The sequence below is a fragment of the Pyxicephalus adspersus genome, chromosome 7 (assembly GCF_032062135.1).
Source record: "Pyxicephalus adspersus chromosome 7, UCB_Pads_2.0, whole genome shotgun sequence".
Taxonomy (NCBI): Eukaryota; Metazoa; Chordata; class Amphibia; order Anura; family Pyxicephalidae; genus Pyxicephalus; species Pyxicephalus adspersus.
The window spans coordinates 34,792,156-34,819,071 of record NC_092864.1 but is presented as its reverse complement, the minus strand read 5'-3'; the positions used below and the strand labels follow the sequence as shown (position 1 = coordinate 34,819,071).

General features: G+C 37.4%; 1 protein-coding gene across 1 annotated transcript in view; it reads right to left on the bottom strand.

The window, feature by feature from the left end:
* The window catches only part of THSD7B (thrombospondin type 1 domain containing 7B), a 313,336-nt gene that overhangs the window by 217,627 nt on the left and 68,793 nt on the right, over positions 1-26,916 (bottom strand). The window contains 1 exon segment of the mRNA XM_072418113.1: positions 22,191-22,359. Coding sequence (XP_072274214.1) covers positions 22,191-22,332 — 142 coding nt within the window. The 5' untranslated portion in view covers positions 22,333-22,359.

The following is a 26,916-nucleotide window of genomic DNA, read 5'->3' as shown; positions in this document are numbered from 1 at the left end:
AATAAATAAAAGTATACATTTCAAATAAGAAATTCAGGGCTTCTCAAATGCTGCAGCTTTAGGCCCCTTTCAGAAATGACAAGTGAACTGTTAGCCACTCCCAGCCACAGCACGATCCACAACTGCAATAGTAGCTACCGCCAAGAGCAAACATATGCAAATCAGCCTTTCTCAGCTATTTTGCTCCTGAGGAACCCTTGAAAATATGTTCAAGTGTCAAGGAACCCCAACTAAAGGCAATTTATTGGGGGTGAGTGGGAAGAAAGACTCTTACATTGTTGGCCAGTGGAGAGACTGCCCACTCAATCATCATTAGAGTCATGCAGCTGGTAATAGAATGAAATAGGCATTATCAACTGAGAGGTCAATCAGCCACAGTTCAGGAAACCCCTAGCAACCTCTTGAGGAACCCTGGTTTAGAATCTTTGCTCTAAAATTTGTTATTGTAGGGTCTTACTTTACTGCAAAATGGGGTTGAAAAGCAAACTGTTAGCTGCTCCTAGCCACTCCTTTTCAACTATTATACTGTCAACTGAAGAGTTCAACAACTGCTTTGTCGTGTGGCTGAGTTTGGTTCAAGGACCCTCCAAAGGAGGAAAAGTAGCAGCACAATCCATCACAACTGCAATATCAGCTACAGCCATTTGCAAACGCATGCATAGCAGCCTTTCTCAGCCTTCTTTCTCCTGAGGAAACCTTAAAAATATGTTCAGGTGTTGGGAAACCCCTTAAGTCAATTTATTGGGGGTTAGTGGGAAGAATGCCTTTTATATTGTTGGCCAATGAAGAGAATGCCCACCTGCCCACTAAAAACATAATTTGACTATGCCAAGGGGTGTTGACCCTAGAAGTTCAAGGAATCCCTAGCAACCTTTTGAGGAACCCTAGGATTCCACAAAACGCTGGTTGAGAATCTCAGGTTTAAATTTTGCTATATTAGAGTCTTACTTTACACATATACTCCAGCTGAAAAAAGTGGAATACTAAATAAACATGAAGTGATCTTGAAAGAAAAACATTCAGGGAAATTTTAATGGTCTTGGACAGGGGTGTGCAAACCTTTTGGCTCTGGGGCCACAATGAGTTTTAAAATTTGATAGACAGGCCAGGCCAGTGTCAGATGGATGGAGAGTTGTATAATCTGATATAAATTAGGTGTAAAAGTGGGCCAGAATAAAAAGCCCAACGGGCAATGCCTGGTCTTTGGTCAACTGAATTTTTCGGTTTTAAAAAAAAGTCTCTAGGCATGTTAGAAAATACAAAAAAGCAGCTCATCACTTAACCCACTCACTATAATCAAATAGATGACATCACTAGGTCTAAAATAAGGTAAGTATTGAAAATACTCTTCAATACTCATTGGCGGGGGGAATAATAAAAAGGTAAAAGCATTGGTCACAGAACCTTAACCCATAACCAGCCAAAAGCCATCTTTGATTTTTTTGCCTATTCTAAAAAAAACTAAAATTCTGTCTGTCGAGTATAATGCATTAGGCTATTAGAATTGTTTGCTTGCTTTGCTTTTGTCACATATGTATGGTCTTGTGTATTGGGCACTGTCAGGTCTAGGAATTTCTGGAACACATAGCTAATATGATATACTACTATGTTAGTGTTCTATTAAAATGTTAATTCATTGTGACAGGTGCACTTTGCCAGTACAAAGCTGTTATGGTTTACTAGTCCCTGGAGCATACAGTTTAAAAGAAGGTGATTACATTGTGAATATATTCATTTTGCTTTTCCTGTTCTGCTCAGAAAGGTTGCTGTATAGTAACTCCCAGCAGAACACGCGCACGTCTGTGAAACGCAGAAAAAAAAACTAAAGAATATTGCTTAGAAGCTGGAGATCTCCCCACATGAAAAGATTCTCCAAACATGTTCTGCCTTTCCTTTGGGTTTATACATTATGTAGGAAAAAAAGCCATTATATTTCAAGATATCTTCTAAGGCAGGAGGGCTGAACAGCAGTAAATAACTTTTTATGTCTTTTATAAGATGTGTGCCTGTTAAAGAATTGAGAGAATCATTGAGCTCAAAGGAGAAAGGTTTCAGAAGAAATTAAACAAAAAATACTGTTACTGGGTCTAATTGATTGGGATGGTTGGTTGGATGGTAATGGACAATGGTAAGATATAATATAAAATGTCTGAAGGCATTTAAAGGGACTTGATACTTGTAGATTAAAAATATAAGGTCAATTAAACATTTTTAAAGGTTTAGCATTTTTATATATTTATGAAAGGTATTTTTTTATATATCTATGAAAGCTAAAGCAGCCTTTCCTAACCTTTTTTCCCCCCGAGGAACCCTTGACAATATGTCCAGGTGTGGGGGAATCCCTGCTAAAATTACATTATTGGAAGCAGGTGGGCAGGCCACCTGCCTACTAAGAACATCATTAAAATCATGCAACTGGCTCTACCAATTGGTGTTGGTCCCAGAAATTTGCAGGTATCATTAAATGGTTTCACAGAACTCTGGTTGAGAATCTCAGCTCTAAAGTTTGCTATTTAATGTAGTGTATAGAGTTTGCTAAATTTTGTAGCAAAGTGCTACTTTCCTACAAAATACACGTATCTCCATATTCTTGAAGGGAACCTATAAAAGATTAAATTCAATTATATTTCAGAAGGTTTGCAAAACCTTAAAACAGGACCATATTTGAATAGGTAACTAAATACAGAGGTATGTTGTAAAATAAAGAAGAACATAATGCTCAGTGTAGCATTCTACACAAATCTCAATGGGTAAAGGATTACTCATCAATGGCAGATAACTCCTAACCCACTAAGATTTACTGGCATTATATTCCAAAATCACCCGTTGTAATATTTCATTTCCTGTATACTTATTAAAAAATAACAACTTTTAATATAAAACAATAAATGTACAAACATGAATAAGATAACATCATATAATAAAGAGCATACTAGTGCTCTTACATACAGACTCCTAATACACAATCATTTTATTATTAGTCCATTGAGTAGTTTTTGTAAGCTTCTGCACAATGACCCTGATTTTTTTAAGCTGATTTATTTAAGCTCTCTAAGAGTGGAGAAATTAAAGTATCATGGGAGAACCTGGGTGATTCAGCAAACCTTCCTGGACCAGATCCATTACATGTGTGCTGGATGACCAAGGTTCCCCCATGATATTTAACCTTCTCCAATAATGAAGAGCTTTTATAAATCAGGCCTGTTATGCATTTTTGTAAAACAGGGAATCAGTAGAATGAAGACATGGTAGTTTTATAGATTTTAGGTTTTTTATGTACTCAAGTATAAACCAAGATTATTTTTGCCTTCAAAATTAGAAATATTTCATATTAGAAAAAAAAAATTATTGACAGGGGATGAGGGGGGTTAGCAAAAGGCTGAGCCTATGTAATTTTATTTTTTTTTACCCTTAAAAAACAATTTTTAGACATAACACTCCATGTATGTCTTTATTCATAATTATTTATTTTACAGGTATAAGCTGATACATCAGTTTAACTTGAATCAGTTTATATTTGAGTATATGCAGTGTATATGTGTGTATATATTTTATATCCCTGCATTTTAGTTCACTCTTTCTTACTGAGCATTGGGGCTGATCTAAAGAAATTTAGGTTGCTGACTTACCAAAGAGAATTATTTCCTTGGAAAGGCATTTCACTTTGCCTAATGAATGTTTTGAAAATTCACTTTGCAAAGAACACCCTATCACATGCAAAGTAATTTTAATGAATTTTTCTTTATTGAAGGATAATACATATCCATTTTTCCTTAAAGAAGAAAGGAGCCCACCATAAAGGTGACTATATAGAAGAAAACAAACAGAAACAGAGAAATAAAAAGAAAGAATATAGGGATAGAAAATACATCAGAAATCAAAAGAAAGAATATACAAAATATAAACACAAAAACAAACATAAACGCAAGGTAATTTTAAAACGCAGGATGTTTCTTTTACATGATTGGATAGTTGAAGTCAGAAGAACTTAATTTCATTTACTAAGATGTTATGCAAAATTTTCATACCAGGGGATAATAGCCTTTAATTTTTTTGTAAATCAACCCCATTTATGGAGTATATGTGTGAATTTAAGCATGAACTGGTAAGCTTTGTAAAAACCACAAGCATTTAAGAGGAGAAAAAACACAGGAAATTAGGTAAAAAAGAGTCAAGAACTGCTAGCTGGATATAAGACTTAATAATACTCATGCAATATTTCATATTTAGCTGTCATAATTATGTGTTAGCCTTGACTATAATACATAAAGTAGAACTCATTTTTGTGAACACCGACCAAATTAGTTTTATCTTCTACAACTGCCCTGCTTATCTACCATCTCTCTGTCCAATGAGAATACGTTTATTGGCTTTATTTCAACATGTAAATGAGCAGAGCGCAGTCTAGTAAAGATCTGTGTTACTGTACCATAGAATAGGAGTTTTGTTTTTAAAAAATCTATTTTTTTCTATTAAAAAGTCTTATTTTGCCCTAAACCTTCATTCAGCAGCTAAATTATCCATTTTGTTATTTTGAAAAGTTAAGATAAAGGAAATGTAGTTGTGAAATAAAAGCACTCATTTAAACCAATCATTTTTTTGACTATTCTTTTTATGGTTGAGAAAATAGGGGCATAACAGGGTTGTGCCATTTGCTTTGAGCTAAAAAGTGTCCATCAAGTGTTCCTCATCTCCAAAAATTGGAAGATATGAAACTGATGCCATTTTATTGCAATGCCACCACTATTTCACAGTTTTCACAGATTGGAACTTCCATTTACTATCTTCTATATTTCAAATAAATTCTAAAAGATTAGATGCGTAGATTGTGCATAAGGATTGCTACGGATGAACAAACAAATACCTTGACTTGACTGCAATGGATTTGGTAAAATCATTTGTTATTTTTTGGCAAGTATTTTCAATCCTGGGATAGAACCATTCCAAGTTTGCTGGATCACTTAGTTTCACCCATGATAGTCTATCTTCAGTCTTGGAAAGCTTTGAAGGACCTCTTTTGAGGGGTGCATGGGGCAAAGTGGACAAAATAAGGAAAAGACTCTTTTTTCTATAATGATAATTTCAGCGCTTTAGTAGCAAGAAATAAACAAAAGAAACTCATCATCTGTGATCATCTAGGAAATAGAATGTACAAAGCACATTTTTTATTCTGTTGATGCCCAAATGTCTAAAGTAAGAGTGTTTTTTTTCTTAAAGCATACCATCCAATAAAAACACATGCTTTTTATGCTATCAAATGCAATGATGTGAGCGGCCACTGCATCATTGTTCTTTTTCCCACTCACTAGTACTACACGATCTTGCTTTCAATACTTTACACGCAATTATAACCCCTGGTTTCTCCATACTACTCTGCCAGCACTAAACCCTATTCCATGTATTCTACCATGCAAGCACTACACATATTATAACACAACCCCCTCCACTCCCATTACCCACTCTGCTAACACTATGCCCCCTACTCTCACTAGTAAGTGCAAGCAATTAAACCCCTCAACCCACTCGGGAAGCACTAAACCCCCTGCTAGCTCTTACAACTCTGTAAGCATTAAACCCCCATACCCACTCTTATTACTCTGTAAGCTCTACAGCCACCACACTTGCTACTCAGAAAGCACTATATCCCTCTATCTCCTCTCACATCATTTCTCTAAGAGCAATTAAACCAATTGTCACTACAATACTCGCGCACGCCCTCATCCCAGTTTCACTTACCCAACCCCACTTTCAACATTTGCTAACTCATCTGAACCTGAATGGTCTGTTGGACCCCGACCTCACCCCCCCCCCCACTACCATGCTTGCAGGAACGGCTCCATTGTCACTTCCTGCCATCACCACAGCTGTCAATATTCCATTACCCTTTGCTCTCATCCTTATCCCTAACCTTGTTCATTCTGGAACAACCTACACTTTTATTATTATATCTTTAAGAAAAAACATTAAAAAGACTGCAGAGCCTGTGTAATTGAAAAGCAAAGGGCCAGCTGTCCTCCCCAAGTGCATTATATTTACTTCCAAATAAACTCAAACAAACCACAGAGCAATTAAATTGTCTGATTGATCAAGCAGGTTTCTCGTCTCTTCTCTGATCAATACTCAGAAAGTGAGTTCAGTTTGCCAGTGAATAGGAATCATTTTTCGATAATGAGAAAGCTATTGGCTTATGTGTTAATGATTCCAGGACTTCATTATTAGAACAGACTGCATGCAAAGGGTTCTCTTGAACTCTCTGAGGAGTGAGCTGGGAGCGTAACAGACCCAGGCAAGATGGAGTCTATTTATATCGGCCTGGATTCAATATGGTAAGATTCCATTAGGGATCATTAATGGTTCATTAAGTTGTATTCATTAGATTGGACATTAACTTGTGATTACCATACTGAATGGAAACTCCTGGAAGCTTGTAAATACTGATACATGAATATAGAGAATTGCAGATGCCAAGCTGCTAAAAAAAATAGCTGAAGGCAGGCAGAGGAAAATGCAAGGAGAAGCTGAATTCAATATGGCAGGGCCATGAGGATAAAATATGAAATTAAAAAACACCCGGCATATATAAAAATACAAATTAGTTAATTTACATATTTATTGAATGGTTTTCAGTAGCTAGTATAATTACTTGATATTTAATTTGTCCTTACAGTGACCTGCCACAAAAGTTGAAAGTGAAAATTAGCCTTAAATTTGAGTTTAGGTGACGAAAATCTGAAATTTAGCTTCCAAAAAAATGTTATGTGACCTGTTCCCTATATGTTTATCAAAAATGGTCATTTAGTCTACAGGAATATAACAGGCAGAGTTACAACTGGATTTCAAAGCCTTCAAACCAGTTCTTTAAATGGCCCTTCTGTCCAATGCCAACATGTATATGGAGGAATAAAGACTAAAGGGCATCGCTGGTTCTGCATTGTACATGATTGATAAGTATAGAAACCCTCCAATACCTTTACCCCAGGAGCTGATTGAAACCTGCTGTGGGTTTCTGGCATGCAATAAAGATACTTAAATCACTTTATGCTTTTTAAATGTTCTGATTCACTTCTTCATACTCCTGGATAAGCATGAACTGTGTTTGGCTTCTTCAATTCTTTTACTAGACTCAGCAACCAGTCCTGGTACACTAACCCCATATTGACAGTTAAGAACTATTTACGAAAATGCAGCAAATCAGGAAGTAACAAGTACCACATACATGGACAATAGTAGCTCCCCCATCTCTAGGTCCTGCATCAGCAGATGCTTCTAAGCTTTGTAGATGGCTCGCAACATATGAGCTCCCACAAGAGTTGCCATCCTCTAGCATGGAAATTGACTCTCAGCATGAAATTACTTGTAGGCCCAGCTCCTAACTGAAAGGATCAAAGTTAGACCCACCATTTTGAAAGAACATCAGACTTGCAGAACACACTAGAAGGTCACTGTCAAACATTTACCACCTTCCCAGCACAGACCATTGGCACAAACGCAACAGTGATTGGTTAAAAACATAATAATATCCATAACTTAGTCATGTGGACCTCCAAAAATAACTTAGGAGCTTAGGGAGAATCAGCAAAATAAAAGCGTAATAAAAACACAAACTTATGTTCAGGCTGGCTCCAACTCAGCTAAATAAGTAAACAGAATCAAAGTACTATTGGGGCTTCTTTAGACTGACATTTTCCTGACAGCTGAAGTTACCACATAATGGAACGCGTTAATTTGCGAAACGCGTTTTGGCACACTTGCTCCAAGAATTTGTTGTTGATGTTGTCCAATAGAAAATATCATGTATGTGTTTTTATCAATAAAACATTTTTTTATGAAAATTATTGTGTCGATTATAAATGATCTATGCCGTTAAAAGCCCTTAAGTCATTTCTTTTTCTTTCAATTATTACCCCATAATGAGTTTGGCAGTGGATCAGAGACTCCTCCTTAAAACCATCCTCCTTAAAACATTCAGTGGGCATCTAGGGTTACAGCTGAATGGTGGCTTCAGAAGGTCAGGTGTACAGGAACCACCAATGAGGTGCCACCCAGGAGCCAGTCTGAATAAACCCCTAGGGGGTCAGCCTAGCTGAAACTGAAGGTGAGGGTCCTACAGGAGGTTAAGGGTCCACCTATATTCTAAGCTAGAAGCAAAAAGGAGCAGCGGTTGCTAGGGGACCAATAAATAAGGTAAGTATTCAACATTATGGTAAGTTATCAACATTAAAATGACTTTAGGATAAATACAAAAAAAAAGTTTACTAAAATATACTTTCTCTATATATATGTTTGTGGATGTTCAGTTAAAGCGGCCCTTTGAAAGTTAGGTACATTTATATTAGAATAAACTACAGTAACCCACAGCAAATACTATGCGCATAAACAAAGACAGAATATAAAAAGGTGAATTCCAACTGGTTGCTATGTCAACTGCTACTTCTGCAAACCATCTACCCACAACTCTTATCAGAAGCCAAGGAAATGCTAAACAGGCTTGTCAACCCTAAAATTATGAGAGTAACTTGATTTTCTACTCCTTTTCCTAGTCTACCTACATGTTGTACAGATCTTTCCTGACTCTTCTTGTTCACACATATAATTCTCTAATGTTTTCATCCAAGCATGACACAACACCTCTTTACTTCTTCTGTGTTCTGGCTGTAATTCTTACTGTTCATTCTATGGGCATGGTCCAGTAGTAGTTGTCACTATCTACTCTTGGTATTGTTATAAGTTCACAGTATTTATATAGCGCCAACAAATTACACGCTATATAAGCATATAAAAAGGATTAGGAAAATATAGTATTAGGAAAACTTGTTCTGTACATATGGATAATGCATGGCAATGCCACTCTTGTTCAGTTTGTTGGGTATAAATCTCAATATCTTCTTCTGTATGTATGAAAATTGCACAGCCCCTCTCTTCTTTTTCTTTATGCTGGGTGCAATGATCACTACCTGTTTTTTTCTGTATATATAGATCAGCCTTTCTCAACTTTTTTATCCTCAAGGAATTCTTAATAATTTTGGGTTTCTGGGAATCCCTGCCTAAACCAATTTACTGGGGTCAGTCGTAAAAAAAAAAAAAAGCCTTTTTAATTGTTGGCAAGTAAAAAGAATGACCCTGTTACAGTGATGGCTGGAATACCATCTTTACAGACAACTACATCATTAGATGGGTGGCATAGCTGGCTCTACCAAGTGGTGTTTGCTCCAGAACTATGCAAGCAACATCAAATTTGAGATCAATTAGCCACAGTCCGAGGGACCTCTACTAACATATGGAGGAACCCTGGTTGAAAATATTTTGTATAGTATAGTTGCATCTTTCTAGTTTTATAGGCTCAATATGGTTCTCAATACCTATTTTAATTCTGTATGTGTGAACACAGCACAGTGCTCCCTCTGTTCTGTATTATTGGCAAAGCTTGTGATGGGACTCTAGATAAGAGAGTCTCTAGTCTAAATGTTGTCTCTACTTTGGCATTTGTTGATTTAATTAGCCACTCAGAGCTATGTCCACCTTTTTTGCTTTCTTTATGTATTTCCTATCCCTCTCTGATATTTTTTTCTTGCTGTTTATACGGTAAGCCAGCAGACAGGGAAGGAAAAGCTAGTCTTGAATGGAGAATGTTTCTGCTTTTCCCAGTAAATAGCGGAGTTGAAATGGAACCCTGGAGGATCACCCATTTTATGTGAGCGGTGGGTACTGTTTTGGTCTTTCCTACACCCCAATCTTTTTCTCCCAGACTTAAATGCCATTAAAACCCCTAGAGAATTGACAACGACCGTGACCTAAGTTGTGGAGTTGATACAACAATTTAAACTCCTATTTACCTTCCAATTTTTCTTTTAACTGTGCTGCTCCCAATTTTCACTTCAGTTTTTCATGTTTGCCCTATCAACTGCTCCCTCGGATTATCATTTTTAATAAAATTGGTCTGGATACCAGGAAGGAAAGAGTTTTGTTAATGGAAGAAAGATGATGGATGGGCATTATACTAGTCACTGCCTACAAACTGAATGGTTTTTCAAGCAAGTGGCATTTTGAACTATTGCATTGACAATGGACAACCAGTTCAGGAAAAGATAGACAGAGGCAAAACTCTACAAGCAGAAAGAAAAATCTATGTGTCAAGTCACAAATATCTACCTGAGCTGGCCTGAAATACTACAAATAACACAGAACAGCCAAACCGCAAACAGAGGCACAACCCTGTTTATAACGAGTCTCACACAAGTACAATCAGATACCTGATCTACTGAAATCCCAGGACGAATATCCCGAAATCAATGCACACAAGATACTGTATCAGGCCGCTAAACAGATTATCTGTGCTATAGCTAATCTCTAAAACACATATTACGTCTGCTAGATTCACAGCACTTTCCCTATCTGGCGCTACAGCTTCAATCCCAGTATTAAAGCGGCGCATCACAAATCTGATTCCCCACGCGCTAAACAGACAAGATACATAGCTCTTGTTTGCTCGACACTAAGTCCTGCTAGTCTGACTTGCAAGATGTCAAACGCTCCTTCTCTGTGTTCCAATTGGATTCCCTTTGAACATATGCCCTTTCAAGTGAAATTAATCAATCTCTTTATCACTGCAGCAGCATCTGGAGCCATAATCATTACCCGACTGCTGAGAAAGGAATGAAACCGCTAATCGCCCAGGGAGAGAGGCTTACCGCTCGGAGGAGAAAACTTTTTTTGTGAAGTTCTAATTTGGAGAATTATTCTTTATAGTTGTCTGCGCAGGAGTCTGCGTCCACCAGGAGACTCTCTCTATAGCAACCTCTATCCACAGGCTGGAAATAAACAAGCGACGGCACTGTATTTTTTCTTTTTTTTTAATCGTTTTGTTATATTTTGTAGCATAAGACTTCTTTTTTTTATTCTCCCAGAGAGAACAAACTGCAGCTGTGTGTGTACCTATTGAAAGGTATGTTCCAGTGAAAGCAGAAAATGTTACATCTGAAAGTCCAAAAACAAGGCCTTGAAATACATACAGGTAACAGCCTAGCTTTTCATAGGTTCAGATTTTGTTCAGTGGTTTTGCTGTAATGCCCCAGTCCAACCCACACATATTTGTCAGACCCAATCTGGTCCCCTCCAATCCATAAACATTTGTCAGATGCAATATGGTCCCCTTAATTCACTTCTGTCAAAATTTCTGGATCTGGGAAACATACTTGAAGAGGAAACTAAGGTGGAATTCATAAATGCTCCTGGAAGCATAGTAAACTGCTGCTATGTGCCTAGGATTGGCAAACCCTACCACAGGTCAATGGGTTTGCATGCATTACTTTTCTGCTTGCTGAATTAGTTCTTCCTCCTAGGAATGAAAAGCAACCATGCAGCCAGAAACCACATGGTGCATCCAGGAACCATGCCACAACCCCACTAAAAAATGCATGCCTAGAATGGTTTCCAACTGCTAACATTCTGTAGAATGGGTTAATTACATGCTTAAAATTAATTTAAGGATTCTCAAAAGTATTAGTCTCAAATATATAATATCTGGTCATAGTTAGACATATACAGCCAGTCCTTGTTTCAGTAGCACGTTACCATACATGAGCAAGCATGGCAGTGGGACAACTGTATAGGGGTGGGACAGGGTGTGAAGGTTGAATGAATTAATCCAACACAAACAAGATCATCCAGGGAAAAGCAACAGTTGGTCTGGACTGGTTAAGTGGCCTCTTTTCTGCTGTCTAAGTCTGGAGCAATACTTCAGACTTGTAGCTGCAGAGGGTATGACATCCTATGGAGTATGATAATGTTTTTTTTTTTGGGTATGAGCCACTAAAGTGTCACAGAGAGATAAAATCCATGCAATGCTACTATCTAAGGATGCTGCGAATCAGGTGCAGATGAAATGACTTGTCAATATCCAGGAAAAAAGCCAGAAGATATTTTGCTAAGATTTTGTCCCCAAAAGACAAGGCTTTTAAGACAATTGGCAATGGTGGTAATAGGGTACACATTTTATTGGTCCATCTTGCAAAGCTATTGACATCCATATGGCATTGGAAGCCCTCTCCAAAGGGTTCTGTTGTTCAGAATGCAGTGTATTGCTATGGTTTTTAGTTTACTGCTGATGTTTTAGGCAAAAGGTGGAAAAATGTGTGAAAATATTTGTGGGAACCAAATACGCTTTCAAACTCAGACACCTGTAGGAGTGATATCATGTGCTACACATATAGACTGTGCAAACTCAAAGCTTTGGGTAGGACTGAGCAACGTCTTCTGCTACAGGCTGCCTGCAGAGCGGGGTGAAGACAAGACCATTTACCCTACATGATGAAAGGGGAAAACTAGTCTATATTAAAGAAAGCATTTTCATAAATGAAAAGTTTCACACCGAGACAGACTTATGGCTTTGGAATGCTCATGCTCTCTATTGACCAAAGATTTTCAGCTCTGAATGTGCGCAGGGAGTTTTGTTGCACTTGAAATATATTTTTCAGAATTAAACCTAAGTCTGATCTCTTTGATAATGATAACCTCTCCCCTTTACTTTTCCCTAGCACTCCCTTTTTACCTAAAGCCATGATCATATAACACTCCAGCATTGAGTCTTCTCTTTTCCAGTGTTTGCTTCCCATGGGATTGTTTGTCTGGTGTACAGGTCACTGCTAGACATGTCCTATTGGCTGTACAGCAATAGGGTACCTTATGAATAAAGACAATGCCATAGCAACAATGAGGACAGCAAAAGGGAGCAGGAAGGGACCAGAGGGTACAAGTGGATCAGTGGTCCCCTGCATTTAGCAGTGCTGCCAAGGGACCTGAATGGCAGAATTTGGTGGGTATAGCTTCTATCACAAAGTAAAGAAAACTTGGATCATGCAGTTAGGATTAGAAGGGTGTTGGAGGAAGGTAGGAGTAAGCAGGTTTTTGCCCAAAGACAGTTTTAAACTTCTATTTGTTCCTAATTTATATTTCTAAATCACACACAGGTTTTAGTTTTTAGACACAAATTTGTTTGTTTAATAGGCCATGACAGAACCCTCAAGAGCCAGAAATTGTTTTGACTGATGTTAATTAAGACCTGTTCTTTGTTTCATTTCCGTGCCAACTAAGTGTTTTATTTGGAAACATGAATAGATGGTAGCAAGGTCTAATACAGAAATGGAGCTGGCGGTATAACAGCTGGGACAATGACAAATGATCTCCTGTTTCCAACATTGGAGTGTGCTCTCCGCTCGGAATCATTTTGGAAAGGACAGTGCATCCTGACACATTTGCAGAGACATTAAGCTTTAATATTCTCAATACATCCCACCCAGACTGATGTGGCCAAGTTTTCAATTATTCAGCTCCCAACCAATATCACAGAAAGAGTTTTTCTCTTATAACTAACAAATGCAGCGTCTCCATTTCCTCTGCTAGTCTCTTATCAATTAATTTGTTTGTCATGCACAATGTGCTGAAATAGACTATAAACAATGTAGGAAAATACAAATTAAATATAAATTAAATTCTTCTGTTAACACTCAATCTGTAATTTTTAGAGCACAATTATCAACTTTTGCTTAAAGGCAACATACATTTGAAGCACAATTCACCAATATAGGAAAAGTATATTGTATTTATAAGAACTAAAAATCTAACTAAATATTTCCCAACCAGGGTTCCTCCAGAAGGTTGCTATGGGTTCCCCCAACAATGAGCATTTTGTGCCTCACCAATGATCTTTTTTGCTATTTGCAGAGGTGACATTCTTCTCAATGAAGAGCAATGTAAACACACAATGATATGCCGTTCTTCCCAATGACCACTACACTAATATACCATGAATATATCATAAATATTGGTCAGGGTTCCCTCATGTTAAAAAGATTGAGAAAGGCTGCTCTACCATATACCTGAATGTATTTTTTAAAAATAACTTAAGAATCCTCACTTGCAGTTCTGTATTATGATAATTATATCTCCTATACAGGACCTGATTCATCAAGCTACAATGCACCAGGTATGCAAAATGACCCACACTAGCGTCGAGGATGTTTATGAACACAAGGTGGACCTTACAGTTACTCACGTCACAAAATATGGCAACAGTGGCATTTAAAAAAAAAACACCTTTTATCATTAATAAACCTTAAATTGTGTTCAGGTCTAGTGACATAGCCTAAATTAAAAAAGTGTTAGTCTGCTGAAAGCAGAAGAAAGCATTATTTTATCAGATTACAACATTGTAACCTTGTAGTCTGTGTCAGACTTTTGAAAACATTGCCAAAAATGTCATTGGGATTTACATGGCCAGTGGCCATACCAGTCAGTGGTCATTGCAGCTCAGTGACAGTTTCAGATTTTGAGTTATGAGAGTTGCCTAGTTTTGCAGGCTACTACCCCTTTGTCAAGCCTGGGTGATAGTCATTTTCTTTGTTGGGTGGTGTTGGATGATTTATAGAAAATAAATAAAACATATTTTATTACCAAAGACCACATAGCAAAGCCTTGACTATCAGATACCCCTATGGTATCCTTCTTTTACTCTTTACTTTTTCTCCGATGTGGACCCTTCTAGTCTAAATATATGTGGTGCTGCAGGTCCTGATGCACAAACAGCATTTCTTTTACAAATATTTAATTTAATTTTTTTCACAAAAGAACAAATTACAATAAAATATGAGATGCATGGTTGCCAAAATAAAGAGAACCAAATATCAGAAAGCACAATAAATCTGCCAGGGTGAGGCAATAGAAACAGAAACAAACAGTGTGCCACTTGAGTAACCCTGTAAATGTTGACACTTTATAAATACTGTGTAGTAATAATAATAATATTAATAATAATAATAATAAAACTGAATCCCCAAGCAGCATCATATGAATAAAAACATAAAAAGGTTGATGTTCATCAGAGTTTTAGATATGAGTCAAAACATGGTCAAAAACTCCAGGGTAAGTGAAGTTAATCTAGGACAGTGATTCCATATGAAATTTCTTGAGTCTGTCAAGCAATATTGCAGTAACTTTTTCATCAACACAGATATCCTGTAATCTATATTTCACTTAAAGGGGTGAAAATCCCACATCCAACAGGAAAGGAGATTTCCAAGCCTTGGCTATTGGACAAATGGCATTTCAATGTATCCCAAATGAGTTCCATAAGGTTAAGGTCAGGTCTCTGTGCAGGTTACTTATGTTCCTCCACAATAAACCATGTCTTCACCAAGCCATGTTTTTGAAACCGGTTTTATGTACTGGGGCACAGTCATGCAAACAGTTACTAATTGTTACCATAATATGTTTTGTGAACAGTTATTTAAAATGTCTTTGCATGGTGCAGTATTATTAGTACCTTTCAATGTTATCACCTAAACCTAATAATTAGGGGTGTCTACATAAATATAGTGTATAGTGGCCAGGTATCTAACAACTGTGAATTTTCCTTAACATATGTCAGGTTGAACATCATTTGAAATATGTTCAGATAACTCTGTAGGAATAAAACTCACAATAGAAAAATATATTTTCTATAGCATTCATTTATCTCATATCTTCTGTTTGGATTCATTCCTGAAATATTCAGCTATTTATCCTTGCATGGTATTAAAAGATACTTGTTAATGATATTATGTGTCCCTTTAATCCGGGGCAGTGTGCCGATGGATGTGTCTGCAAATCCGCTACAATGAATTTTGCTCTGATCTAAATTGATCTTGAAATGTAGAAAAAGAGAATTTCCAATTAAGAATATGTAGGCCAGTGATGTAAAATTAATTCAATGCCTGCAAGAGTCACAGTATCGGAAGGCAGACAGTGACAATCCAGGGGCCATTTTTATAAGTATAACTTGTGTTTATTACATTTTCAAAGGAAAACACTTAGCAAGAGCCACATACTAATCGCTGGATTAGAAAACAGGGAATTGGTACATTTTGGTGCCTGGGACTTGGTATGTTTTGGTTCAGGTTAGTCTTTGTGCTTAGGATGAGATTTTATGAAGTAGGATTAGTGCGAAGGAAGTGTTTGGATTACCGGGAAGGTTAGTGTGACGGTTACACAGAGGGTTGGTATTAAAAGTACAGAAAGGCTTACATAGAAGGTTAATGTGAGTTTTGTGGAGAGACTAAGTATTAGGGTTACAGGGAAGGTTACTGTTGGGGTTACAGGGATAATTAGCATTTGAGTTATAAGGTATTAAAATATATAGTTATATGTTAGGGTTTTATATAGGGTTAGGATAAAAAGTAAGGTTGGTGTCAAACCTGTAGTAAAGGCTAATGGGAGGTTTACAAAGAGTTGTATTCTTGGGGTTACAAAAGGGGGGTTAAGGTTACAAGAGTGGTCAGTGTTACAGGGAGAGGTATTGCAAAACTTACAGGAGGGATTAGTGTTAGTGTTACAGGGTGGGATAGGGTTTCACATAGGGTTAGTCTGGGGCTAGAGGAAGAATGATTGTGAGTATTATATAGAAGTTAACGTTAGAGTTACAGGGATGGTAGCGTTAGTAGTACAGGAGGGGTTACTATTACTAAGAGCATTATTGTTAGGGTTACAGAGATGGATATTCTTAGGGTTAGGGTTCCAGGAAGGTTAGTGTTAGAGCTACAGGGAAGCATAGTATCAGGTTGTCTTAGGGTAAGACATGTACAATGTATGACATGTACAATGTGGAGAAGGCAAATATTAAACATGTAAACACTATTCACACTGGTGGTAAGGTTGTGTTGTGTTTACAGCTTCCTCATGCCAGCGAACGGCCACTTTTTGGGAGACACTACATATACAATAGGTTTTCCTGGGTGTAGCTTTCCAACACCATCCGATCACTAAGACAGCCAAGACCAAGACACTCCATAGGGCTGATTTATTAAAGCTCTCAAAGACTGGAGAGGATAGACTATCACCAAAGGACCTAGATGATCCAGGAACCTTAAATGGGATTTTAAAGGATCATTTACTAATAGTTGGCAAATGTTTTAAGATAAAAATATGTTTCGTCCTGCATGGACAAATCACAGGTTGGTTTTACAGCAGATCTTGAGCCAAGTATATATTTTACATGTACAAACTGAAAGTGCAACCCTGTGCAGACAGGCTGGGGGGGGGACAAGCATGAGAGTATGAGGCACCCCCCTGAACCCTCTAAATTATAAAACAGTGACTGTCAATCACAGGATTTATCACTAAATTATGTCCAGGGACAGCTGTACTGAACACTATATTTTCACCCATGATAATCAAGAGTGATAGTCTTGGGAAGAGAAAATGTAGTGTCTGTGTGCAGCATAACTCTGGTTGGAATTAATGAAGCTGTTTCATTTTACAGTTAATCAGGATTCACAGATTAATGAACCAGTAGAGTCACCGTAATCATTATCTCCTCCTCTCTTTACAGACACAAGAACGTGCTCGCCTACTATTACCGTGTAAATTGACCCTTGTAGTCACATTTTTTGAAACTTGTAGAATAGACTCCCAATTAAATCTACAGCACTAAACAATACCCAATGGGCCAAAACAACACAATAAAAGAAAAAGACATTCTACCTATGTGAAAAAAAATCTTAATTCATTACATCCATCTTTCCTTCCTTTTTTGCATTCTTAGTTCTTTGAAGAGGAAGTTTAGGCTGCTTATATTGTGCCTTACTTTTCACTTTCTGTTCTGTCTTACCTTTCCAAATCATCATTGTGCTAATAAAACTAATAAATAAAAAACATTTTCAAAACATACCCTTTTTAGACCCAGTAATATCAATGGATTCTTATATTCTTCTCTATGAAAAAAACAAACAGCTATGGTAATGCCCACAAGTGGTTCTGCTCCTCTATGATTGGAAGAACTGGAATCCTTTAAATGAGGGAGCCAGGGACAGGGACTTGAAAAAGGGGGCCAGGGACAGAAGAGCTAGATGGCGCTCAGCCAGGAAATGAGGCAGGGTCTGACTTGTTTCAGCTTGTATTATATATTATTAGAACACCACAGTGACCAGTAAATAAAGATTAAGTCATTTCAAAACAGAGCAGTCGGTTCAACTGTTCAAGATTGAAAGAAGCGGATTTATTACTACTGCCTTTCATTCCGTCCTACCTTTATAACATCCATCCTTCTCTCACTTTTCCTTCTTTCTTACTTTATAAGCAAAACCCTTTGCACCTGGAAACTATCCATTAAATAGGCTTTTAATGGATGACAAGGCCCCAACTTGTGGCCAAAACAGCCATTAGTACCTAAAACCAATCAGTGCATGAGGGAGGTAGGGCCTGGAGTAGCTGCTCTGTTCTTTTGTCAGGAATAGAGCCCAACTAGAAAGTGCTGGCAAGCAGCTGGGCCAACTAGATAATGCGTGTCAATACAGAAAGCATTGGCAGAAATTATGTCTGCTGTCCTAAATGTCATGCCCAAATACCCATGCCAGCAATGTGCCGATATTTCTGCAGCATAGCACATGATCATCACTTTTTTGCATGGTTGGCAGATTGTACTATTACCTCCTCATTTGTAAGATGGTTATCAGAAATTGTCTGCTGGCGGTGGTCACCACTTTGAGCCACAATGGATGTCAGTGGAGTTTTTTCACACTTTTAAAAGCTGGTGATCAAAAAGTACACTTGATATGGATGGTCCACATATTTCCTTTTTTTCCTATTTTGTATTTCAGTGTTTCTGATCACATCCAGCTTCACTGCACCAAGTTTCTGTCTACATGCATTTGACGCGTCAGAGGCCAAATGTCGGTTGTTTTTTTAAGCGAACAGCATATATTCTGAAGTCTTCAGAAGCTATATGTCCTTACTCAGGGTGACAACAGTAGAACATTCACTTTTAGCCTCCAGAAGTATGTATGACTTAGTTACAATCAGGTTGATTTTCTAAATAAATACAGGATGTTAGCAAAATGAATTAGCCCCTTGTAAGGGATATTTCACTTAGCTCAGTGAATAAGTTGAAGGACTGCTAACTTCAGCCAATACATCAAGTTCAAGTAGTAATCATTTATTTATTTTTTTACATTTGCATCTATTCAGTAATGGGTGAATTCTTGCCATATTTACTAAGCAAAGTACCCTTTAGGATAATTCACCTTGCTAAGTGAACAGTCAAAATGTTAGAGCATGACTGCGAAAGAGAGAGACAGTGTTCTCACTCCAAAACAAGAAATATCTGCAAAGGGACATTCATAGCAAGATCACCAGAACTTGTTTAAATAAAAGATTGCAGATCTAAAAATATTAAACTTGACTTTCAATATCACATCAACCTGTAAAGCTTATATGGGATTTTTATGGTTCAGTTTACATCTACTTTATCTCTTCTATATAAATGTATGTACATAAAATAAATTGAAAAAACTACGCACACTTCCTTTAAAAACCTTTACTAGTGGTAAAGATATACAGCAAACACACAAAAAAAAAGTACAGAAAAAGCTGGAAAACAGCTTGTTCTGGCCAATCGGTATGAACCGTCTGCAGATGGAGAATTTCTTTAAATTGTTTGGTAATTTTAGACACAGGCAATAGACAGTCATATAGGAGATAAGTGCAGTAAAATATTGAACAGTTTTGGCATTTTATTAGTAAAGCTGTCAGCTTGGTCCTGCACAAAAGCCCCATAGAGGAGAGAAAGAGAAGAGATGAATATAAAACCAGCTTATTTAATATTCCATGACTCTTTGCCATTCATCAATATGATTATGACAGATGTACAAACTGCCCTACTGCAGCCCCAGACGAGTCAGCAGAGGAGATACCAGATCGCTTACAGTATCATTTCATTGCAGACAGTAGAAAGGTTGGCCAGCTTGTAGGGGAAGATGGAGAATCGCATTAAATGATATAAAGTCATTGCCAGTTCACTATGCTGATGAAAAACAATTTGCATAGAGCAGCAACTGTATACACAGAGCCTTCTCTGCACAGATAAATGCTAAACAAATAGCCTCTAGCAATAGGTAACAGTACAGTCTGATGCTGCAGTAAATCAACTCTTTTGAGATTTCATAGAACAACATTGTCTGTTCTGAAAAGTTCTGCTCAAAATAACTTTGTAAAGAAAATACTTTGCAGAATTGGAATATTTAGAATTGGAGGTTGGGTGATAGAGAGATAACACGCTAATAGTATGCAGAATGTAGGGTGATCTCCTGCAAGTATGAAGGGCCCGGAAAATGTATCTTTGAAGATGTGTAAAGTCCTGTACAGACATCCGATGGATGAAACAGAATTGTCACAGATAAATGAATGAGCACCTTACACGCCATTCTATTCTATAGAGAGCAGTGGGTGAAGGTCATGCAAGCTGCACTGTGATCTCCACCATAGGTGGGAACAGCAATCCCAACCAGTTGTTCATAAATCCAGAATGGAGGTCTGGTGACTGTTTTACATATATATGACTGGTTGTCTCAGGTGACTATTTTCTTACGTGTTTAGGACGTCAGTGCTGACCTCTTCTTCAAACACACTAGACTTGGCTCCAAGCTGATTATGTGGCTGCAATACATTCAGTCATTGAAATTGAGCAAATATTGGGCATAGTTGGCAAATGTCCTGGATTCTATGGGACAGTCATAGGGTTTTGAGCCATGTCCAACAGTGGCCATGTCCCATCAGTAGTCCCTTAGCACCCTTGGAAGTTGCAAAATAGCAGCAGTATGGTGGGCAATAGATTTTTTTTGATTCCCAGCACCAAGCTCTTTGCAAGACTGGTAATATCAGGTGGAGTGATCTCCTCCCACCAGTTCAAGTATAGCCTCAACTTAATGTCCTCAGGTAGTTGCATGGGAGAAAGTGCTCAGGTAAGACAACAAAGAACACCAGAAGGTACAGCCCATGGCCACCAGTGTAGGAAGGGTATATATCACTACTACTGAATAAAGATGGCCAGAGACATGCAGAAAATTCTACTTGTATGCAAGTAATGCACATTTTAAGAAAATTTAACTAGCCAAGCCAATTAAACATTGTACATGTACAGGCTGAATTTCATGTCACTGCAGTCATTTGCATGAAATAAAAGTAGAATATTTTTTATTGCATTGACCATTTCTACCACTGGTCACCAATGCAAAGGGATTACATATTACCACCATATACAACCAGTGCTGGAAATAAATAAATAGTAATGCCATTGACCCCAGTTCTAGGAAGTATCATACTTCTACGAACACCAATGAAGAAATTTAATACTGACACCAATGCTTTGTGTTATTATTGCATCCACCTAAACCATTGTTGGGGGCTTTTATTGCATCAACTAATACCAATGTTGGTGGTTACTATTACATCCACTAAAAATGCCAGGGGTCCTTAATTATTTCTACCACTGATACCACCGATGGGGGCTTATTTTACTCCTACTTTCTTTTCAGTGTTCTTCAAGGTCCTATTTTGTCAAAAACATACAAATGTTTTGTAATGGTGCCAGTCTACAAGCCTTATGCAATGAAAAACACCCACATCATTGATTATTCCCCAATTTTGCTACAGCCAATTCCTCCAATGCGTTTCATTGGCCAACCTCATAAAGGGGGCCATCACCACACCAATCAATCTCATAATGCTACAACACTGATTAGTTTTATTTAATTCTTTTTTTGTATGGAATACCTACATTTTTATGTCTTCAGGCTGCTTCCATTGATCCCATTCTGTGCTGGGTGGTTGCAGATGATGCAGAGAACACAGTATTCTCATAGGATGGCCATCATAGGTAACCGCTTGGCACTAGAGAAGAGGTGCAGGGAATAGGACTCTATGCATCATGCAAGCTGCCTGAAGACTTTTAAAAATAGTATGTATACCAAAAATAAAATAAATGGAATAATGAACCAACAGCTAATGATCTGAAAGCTAATAAATTGAAGCATAATAGAGTCAAAGAGAAATTGGTGCAGTTGAATCAAGCACTCACGCTTGGAGAGAGGTCACATGGAATTGGATCTAATTAATAGGCAGGAATTATTAACTTTGGGAGCCTTTGACAGGTATCTTCTAGGATAATTACATTGTCATACATAGAGAATCTGAAATAAAACGGTATAACATCTTTTATTTCTGTAGAAATTAATGTGCTAATTCAACTCCTGTTTCACCTTATCTGACTATGGAAGAATGATCGTTGCTCTTTACACCATTACTGAATACATCTGACTGCCTTCCTTCAAAGACTGGGGCCACATAACCCACAACACATTCTATTATTAAGTAATTGAGACTTTTACCTGACTTCCAAAAGAAATGTTTGCCTTCCTTATCCCCCAAGTCAGCTCTTACAGGGGGAATTAACAGAGCCAAAAATAATAGGTATTTTTGCACATTCGGCCAAGGACTGAGGCCCGGGACCTGGTCATGAGTGGGATACATCCTGCTTTGGATTTCTTCTTTACACACCTAGAAGAATAATAAGATATGTAAATATAATTTATTGCCAGTGTACCTATCTCCTTCTAAAATACTTCTAATAAATCCCAAGCTTTGTTAAAGCAGACATGCTTACTGCAGATACAACTGCTGGTTGGGTTGGGGATGCACTTATGGAGATATATTCAAATGTTTTTAATTTTTTATTTTAAAACATTAAGAAATATCTATAACAATCTTTGTTTAGTTCATTGTATCACTTAAAATATCATCATCACTTTAAAACTAACATAGAAAGTATAAAATAGGTAAATGAGTGTAAAGCCCTTGAAAGGAGACCTATGTGTAAATGTATCAATATACTTTAGGTGAATATGTGCTTTGACTGTGTAGGAGAACCCAAAAAGTTCTGTTAACAACGGCAGGCCAGAACTGACAGGGCAAAGCCCTATGTAAGCTCTAGTTCCTAGGGTTTCTCCAGAGGTTGCTAGAGGTTCCTTGAGGAATGATCAGTTTGTGCTATTCAGGCCAGTTTAGCTAACACCAATAATCTTTTTGGCTATCTGTAATGGTGGATTTCATCTCAATGGCCAGCAATATAAGAGGAATTCTTCCCATTGACCACCGTGCTAATATACAGTGAGCTGTTGATATAGTAATAGTAGCAGGGGTTCACTTAAGACCTGAAAGGTATTTCAAGGGATCCCCCATGTTAAAAAGGTCAAGAAACACTGCTGTATGTGAAGCTTACACATGGCTGGGGAAATCACACTATTCCTGCACATCCTGACAAATCTGGAATTTGTTCCTTTAGAATTGTAAAGTTAGGAAAGTTATACTTTAACAATACCCTTCCACCCGCTTGACAGAGCGAGATGATTCAAAATTTTGTAGAACATATGAGGCTTTTGTCTGATAGATTGTTTTAATAAGTTCTCTGCATGTATTTTTTATTACAAGCACATGAAAATGGAAAAAATATGTCCTTTTAGATTATTGAATGCCCCTTTTATATAGTATTTTCAAAATTTCTGTAAAATATTTTCCAATATTAATCCTGATGATTCCAAATAAGTGGAGGCTTTGATACATATAACACTGGGATAGGGCTGAAAAACAACCTTGTCTATTGTAAATCTTCAATGGTTTTTTTTTAGAAGATAGAAAAGAAATTGAAAACTTGGATTTTTGTTACAAAGGTGTCAATTTTTTTTCTTTTTACAAATACTTGATGATGACAATAAATATATACAAACCCTTTATTTCTGCCTGTTATTCCCAAACGTTTTAGCACACATGTGTAAGCTTCTCCCCTGTAGTGCAATTACTTACTTGGATCCCACACCATACTGTAACTTAATGTGCATTAGAAGCCAGAGAAGGTTACAGTAAATAGCTACAGCATAATCTTCCTAACCATCTTCTTCTGTCTCCTAAAAAGCCCTCACTACTTACCCACCATTCCATATCCCCCTTCTAATGTGTGCTATTTCTCTCACCTTGTAGACATTGGTTTCAGTCAAAATATTACATAGGGTGATCTGCATTAAAATGCACCCCTCCAGACCCTTATACACCCATCAGGGCAGTTTGTTATCTGCATAACTCCCCCAAGGGCTAGTTCATGGCTTGCATTAAGGATGGGAGTTATTGAGAAAAGTTCTGAGGACACTGTGATGTTTTCACAGTTTTAAGATCTGTACAGCACCCTTTTGATTCCCACCACCAGCCCTATTCTTACTACAATGCATACCAAAGAACAGGACCCAGTGAATACAAAATTAGGTATGTCATGAAAATGTAATTAATAGTTCTATCCTCCTGTATCATTGTCGATATTAGTCTGTCATTTGCAACCCCTATTTAATGTACAGTGCTGCGTAATATATTGGCACCATATAAATACTATTTATTTATAGTAACAATAATATTAATCTAGCCCTTTCCTCCCCATCCTGACTGCCCCTTTCATCCATTGTATTCAAACCCTTCCAACCATTGAGGCTTGGTAAAACACATGGGCGTCCTGTGTACAGCAAATTGCCAGGGCCTTCAATCAGCCATGATTTACCTGCATTCACTAAAGAAGCAAAAGACCAAGTGCTGATGTCACTGGGACAAAAAAAGAATATGTAAAGACAAGGTTTTACTTTAATAATTGTATTATTATGGTAATATAGGGGGAAAAACGAATCAATGAATGCAAAATATGATCAGATTAAACTTGAGCTTAAAAAAACAATTTTATTATTTTGTTGCAACATTTCTTACCTATTCTGCCAGTAATAGCCCATTGGGGCTGATTTATTAAGGCTCTCCAAGACTGGAGATAATAGACTATCATCAAGCAACTTGTGTGATCCAGCAAATCTGGAGCAGATTTCTTAAAAATAATTTGCTATTGCTGGATCATCCAAGGTCTCCTATGATAGTCTATCTTCTCCAGTCTCAAGAGCTTTAATAAATCAGGTCTATTCAGTTGCATTGGACAGAGTATCTGAAAGACCTGGTAGACAGCCCAAGACAAAATTACTGGAGTGCACATGGGAGGCAGACAGGAAAAGGACACGAAATGCAGGTATTTGCAGAATCTCTAAGTAACAAGCTTTGCAATAAATTCACAAAACGGATATATTTCCACAAAAACTGTATAAACTAAACATTATTTCAAGCATAATGGAAAAATAGATTTCAGGCTTGCACCATTTAGCAGTCATTGGTTAATGCAAAGTGATGTCAAGCATATTGTTAACTGAAATTTAAAAGATATCTGCTATCACGGAATGCATCAACGGTGGGAAAGCAAAGAACTAAAACTGTACAAGTTGCAAGCATTATCATAAAAAGACAAGGACGGGCAAGGTATAGAGACAGGCCAAAACTTATCTGTCAATACCATTGGAATCTGCGACAGAGCAGCTAACACAGCTAAGCTTACCGTAAACAAAAACAGCAATTTAATTACCCTACGCAGTAAATAAATTATGTATTTAATCATTCAGCGTGTTCCATCTGTACTCCCCTTAATAAAACCTAATCTAACGTAATTTGTTTCAGATTCATCTGCCTGTAATCTTTATTAGCTCTCCTATTTGGGTTTTAATTTGATGTCTCTGCTACATTATAAAAATATACTGTATATTTAATTTGGTTTAGTTGAGCTAACAACACCCCTGTCATTAAAGCAAAGGGGTGGTGTGAATGCCGAGCGTTATAATGCTATCATCTGATCCGGTGACAATATGGCAGTAGAAATTCTGATGATTTCATCAGTTGCTGAATTTCTTAACATTTTTTTTAATTCCAATCATGAAAAAAGTCTAAAGCTGGAAGTTTAAAGCAGACCTATCAGCAAAATTTTTACTTATATAAAAGAGTAGATAATCCCTCACATGAAGCAAAAACTAGCTTGTTTTTATTAAAAAAAAAAAAAAAGGTAAGCCCCTCGCTTTTTTTTTTTACCACCACGGCAGTAAAGACTGAATGGGAGTGCAGAGCACCCTAGGATACCCACATCATGTATCCCGGGAGGCTTCAGGCTACTACTTCTGCGCATGCCTGAACTTACCAGGCATTGTTACATTTACAGAAGGATACGTCACCTGATCTAGTGCCTGCACAGTGCAAGATCAGGTGACATAGTAAGAAAAAAGAAGATTGTGATGACAGGATGACTAGGGACCGCATAATCGAGACCAAGTGTGGACTGATTTGGTTGAAGGTAATGAATGTGTTTTTTTTATTATTTGAATGACAGTTCTGCTTTAAACAGCACATTAAGGGCAGGTTACAAGCTGCCGTGGGATCAAGGGATTCCACATAACTCCTGGAGGTTGGCGCCTTGCTTGATCATTCGTGCTGCAACACTGGTTCTTAAAGAACTAGCATCTGCACATTTGACAGTTTGGGGCTTTAAACAGTATTGGTATCACTCACAGTCTTCCCCATTCATTCTCTATGATGCGAAGCAAGATATAGCATCTCCCTGAGGCAACGGTTCACTGGCATGAGGAACTGCACCGCAGCGCAACCTCGTGGCCAATGTGAACACAGCCTTAAGTCTACATTGACTGCTTCCCCAAAGTTTAAAATGCTGTTCAAGTGGAAGTTTGAAATTCCTATTCATTCCAATAGGCCAGTTCACCATTAATCCCAATGAGTCATCAATGAATCACAATTCTAGACAAACAGTATTAAAGCAGACCTATCATTAGATTTTAAAAATTATATAAAAGGGTAGATAATCCTTTTATATAATAAAAAAGTGTTTTTAAAAATGTAATAAAATTAGAATTTAATAATTAATTAAAAGGGGAGGACTCCTCCTCTTTCTTTTTTACAGCCGTGGCAGTGAAGTCAGAAGGAAAAATCCTTCAGAAATCCCTGAGGCTGTCAAAAAACAGTGCCAATCCAACTGTACATGCATGAGATCTTCACTTTTGTTTTTAAAATTTCATGAAAGGCCCTCGGGAACTTCAGTTCTGTACTGGGTTTTTAGTTCCACTTTAAATTGTATTTTGCATGCGTTTCATTATATTTATATTTGCCCTTATAGCTTTAAGCAGCCTTAACTTATCTCTGCCCTAT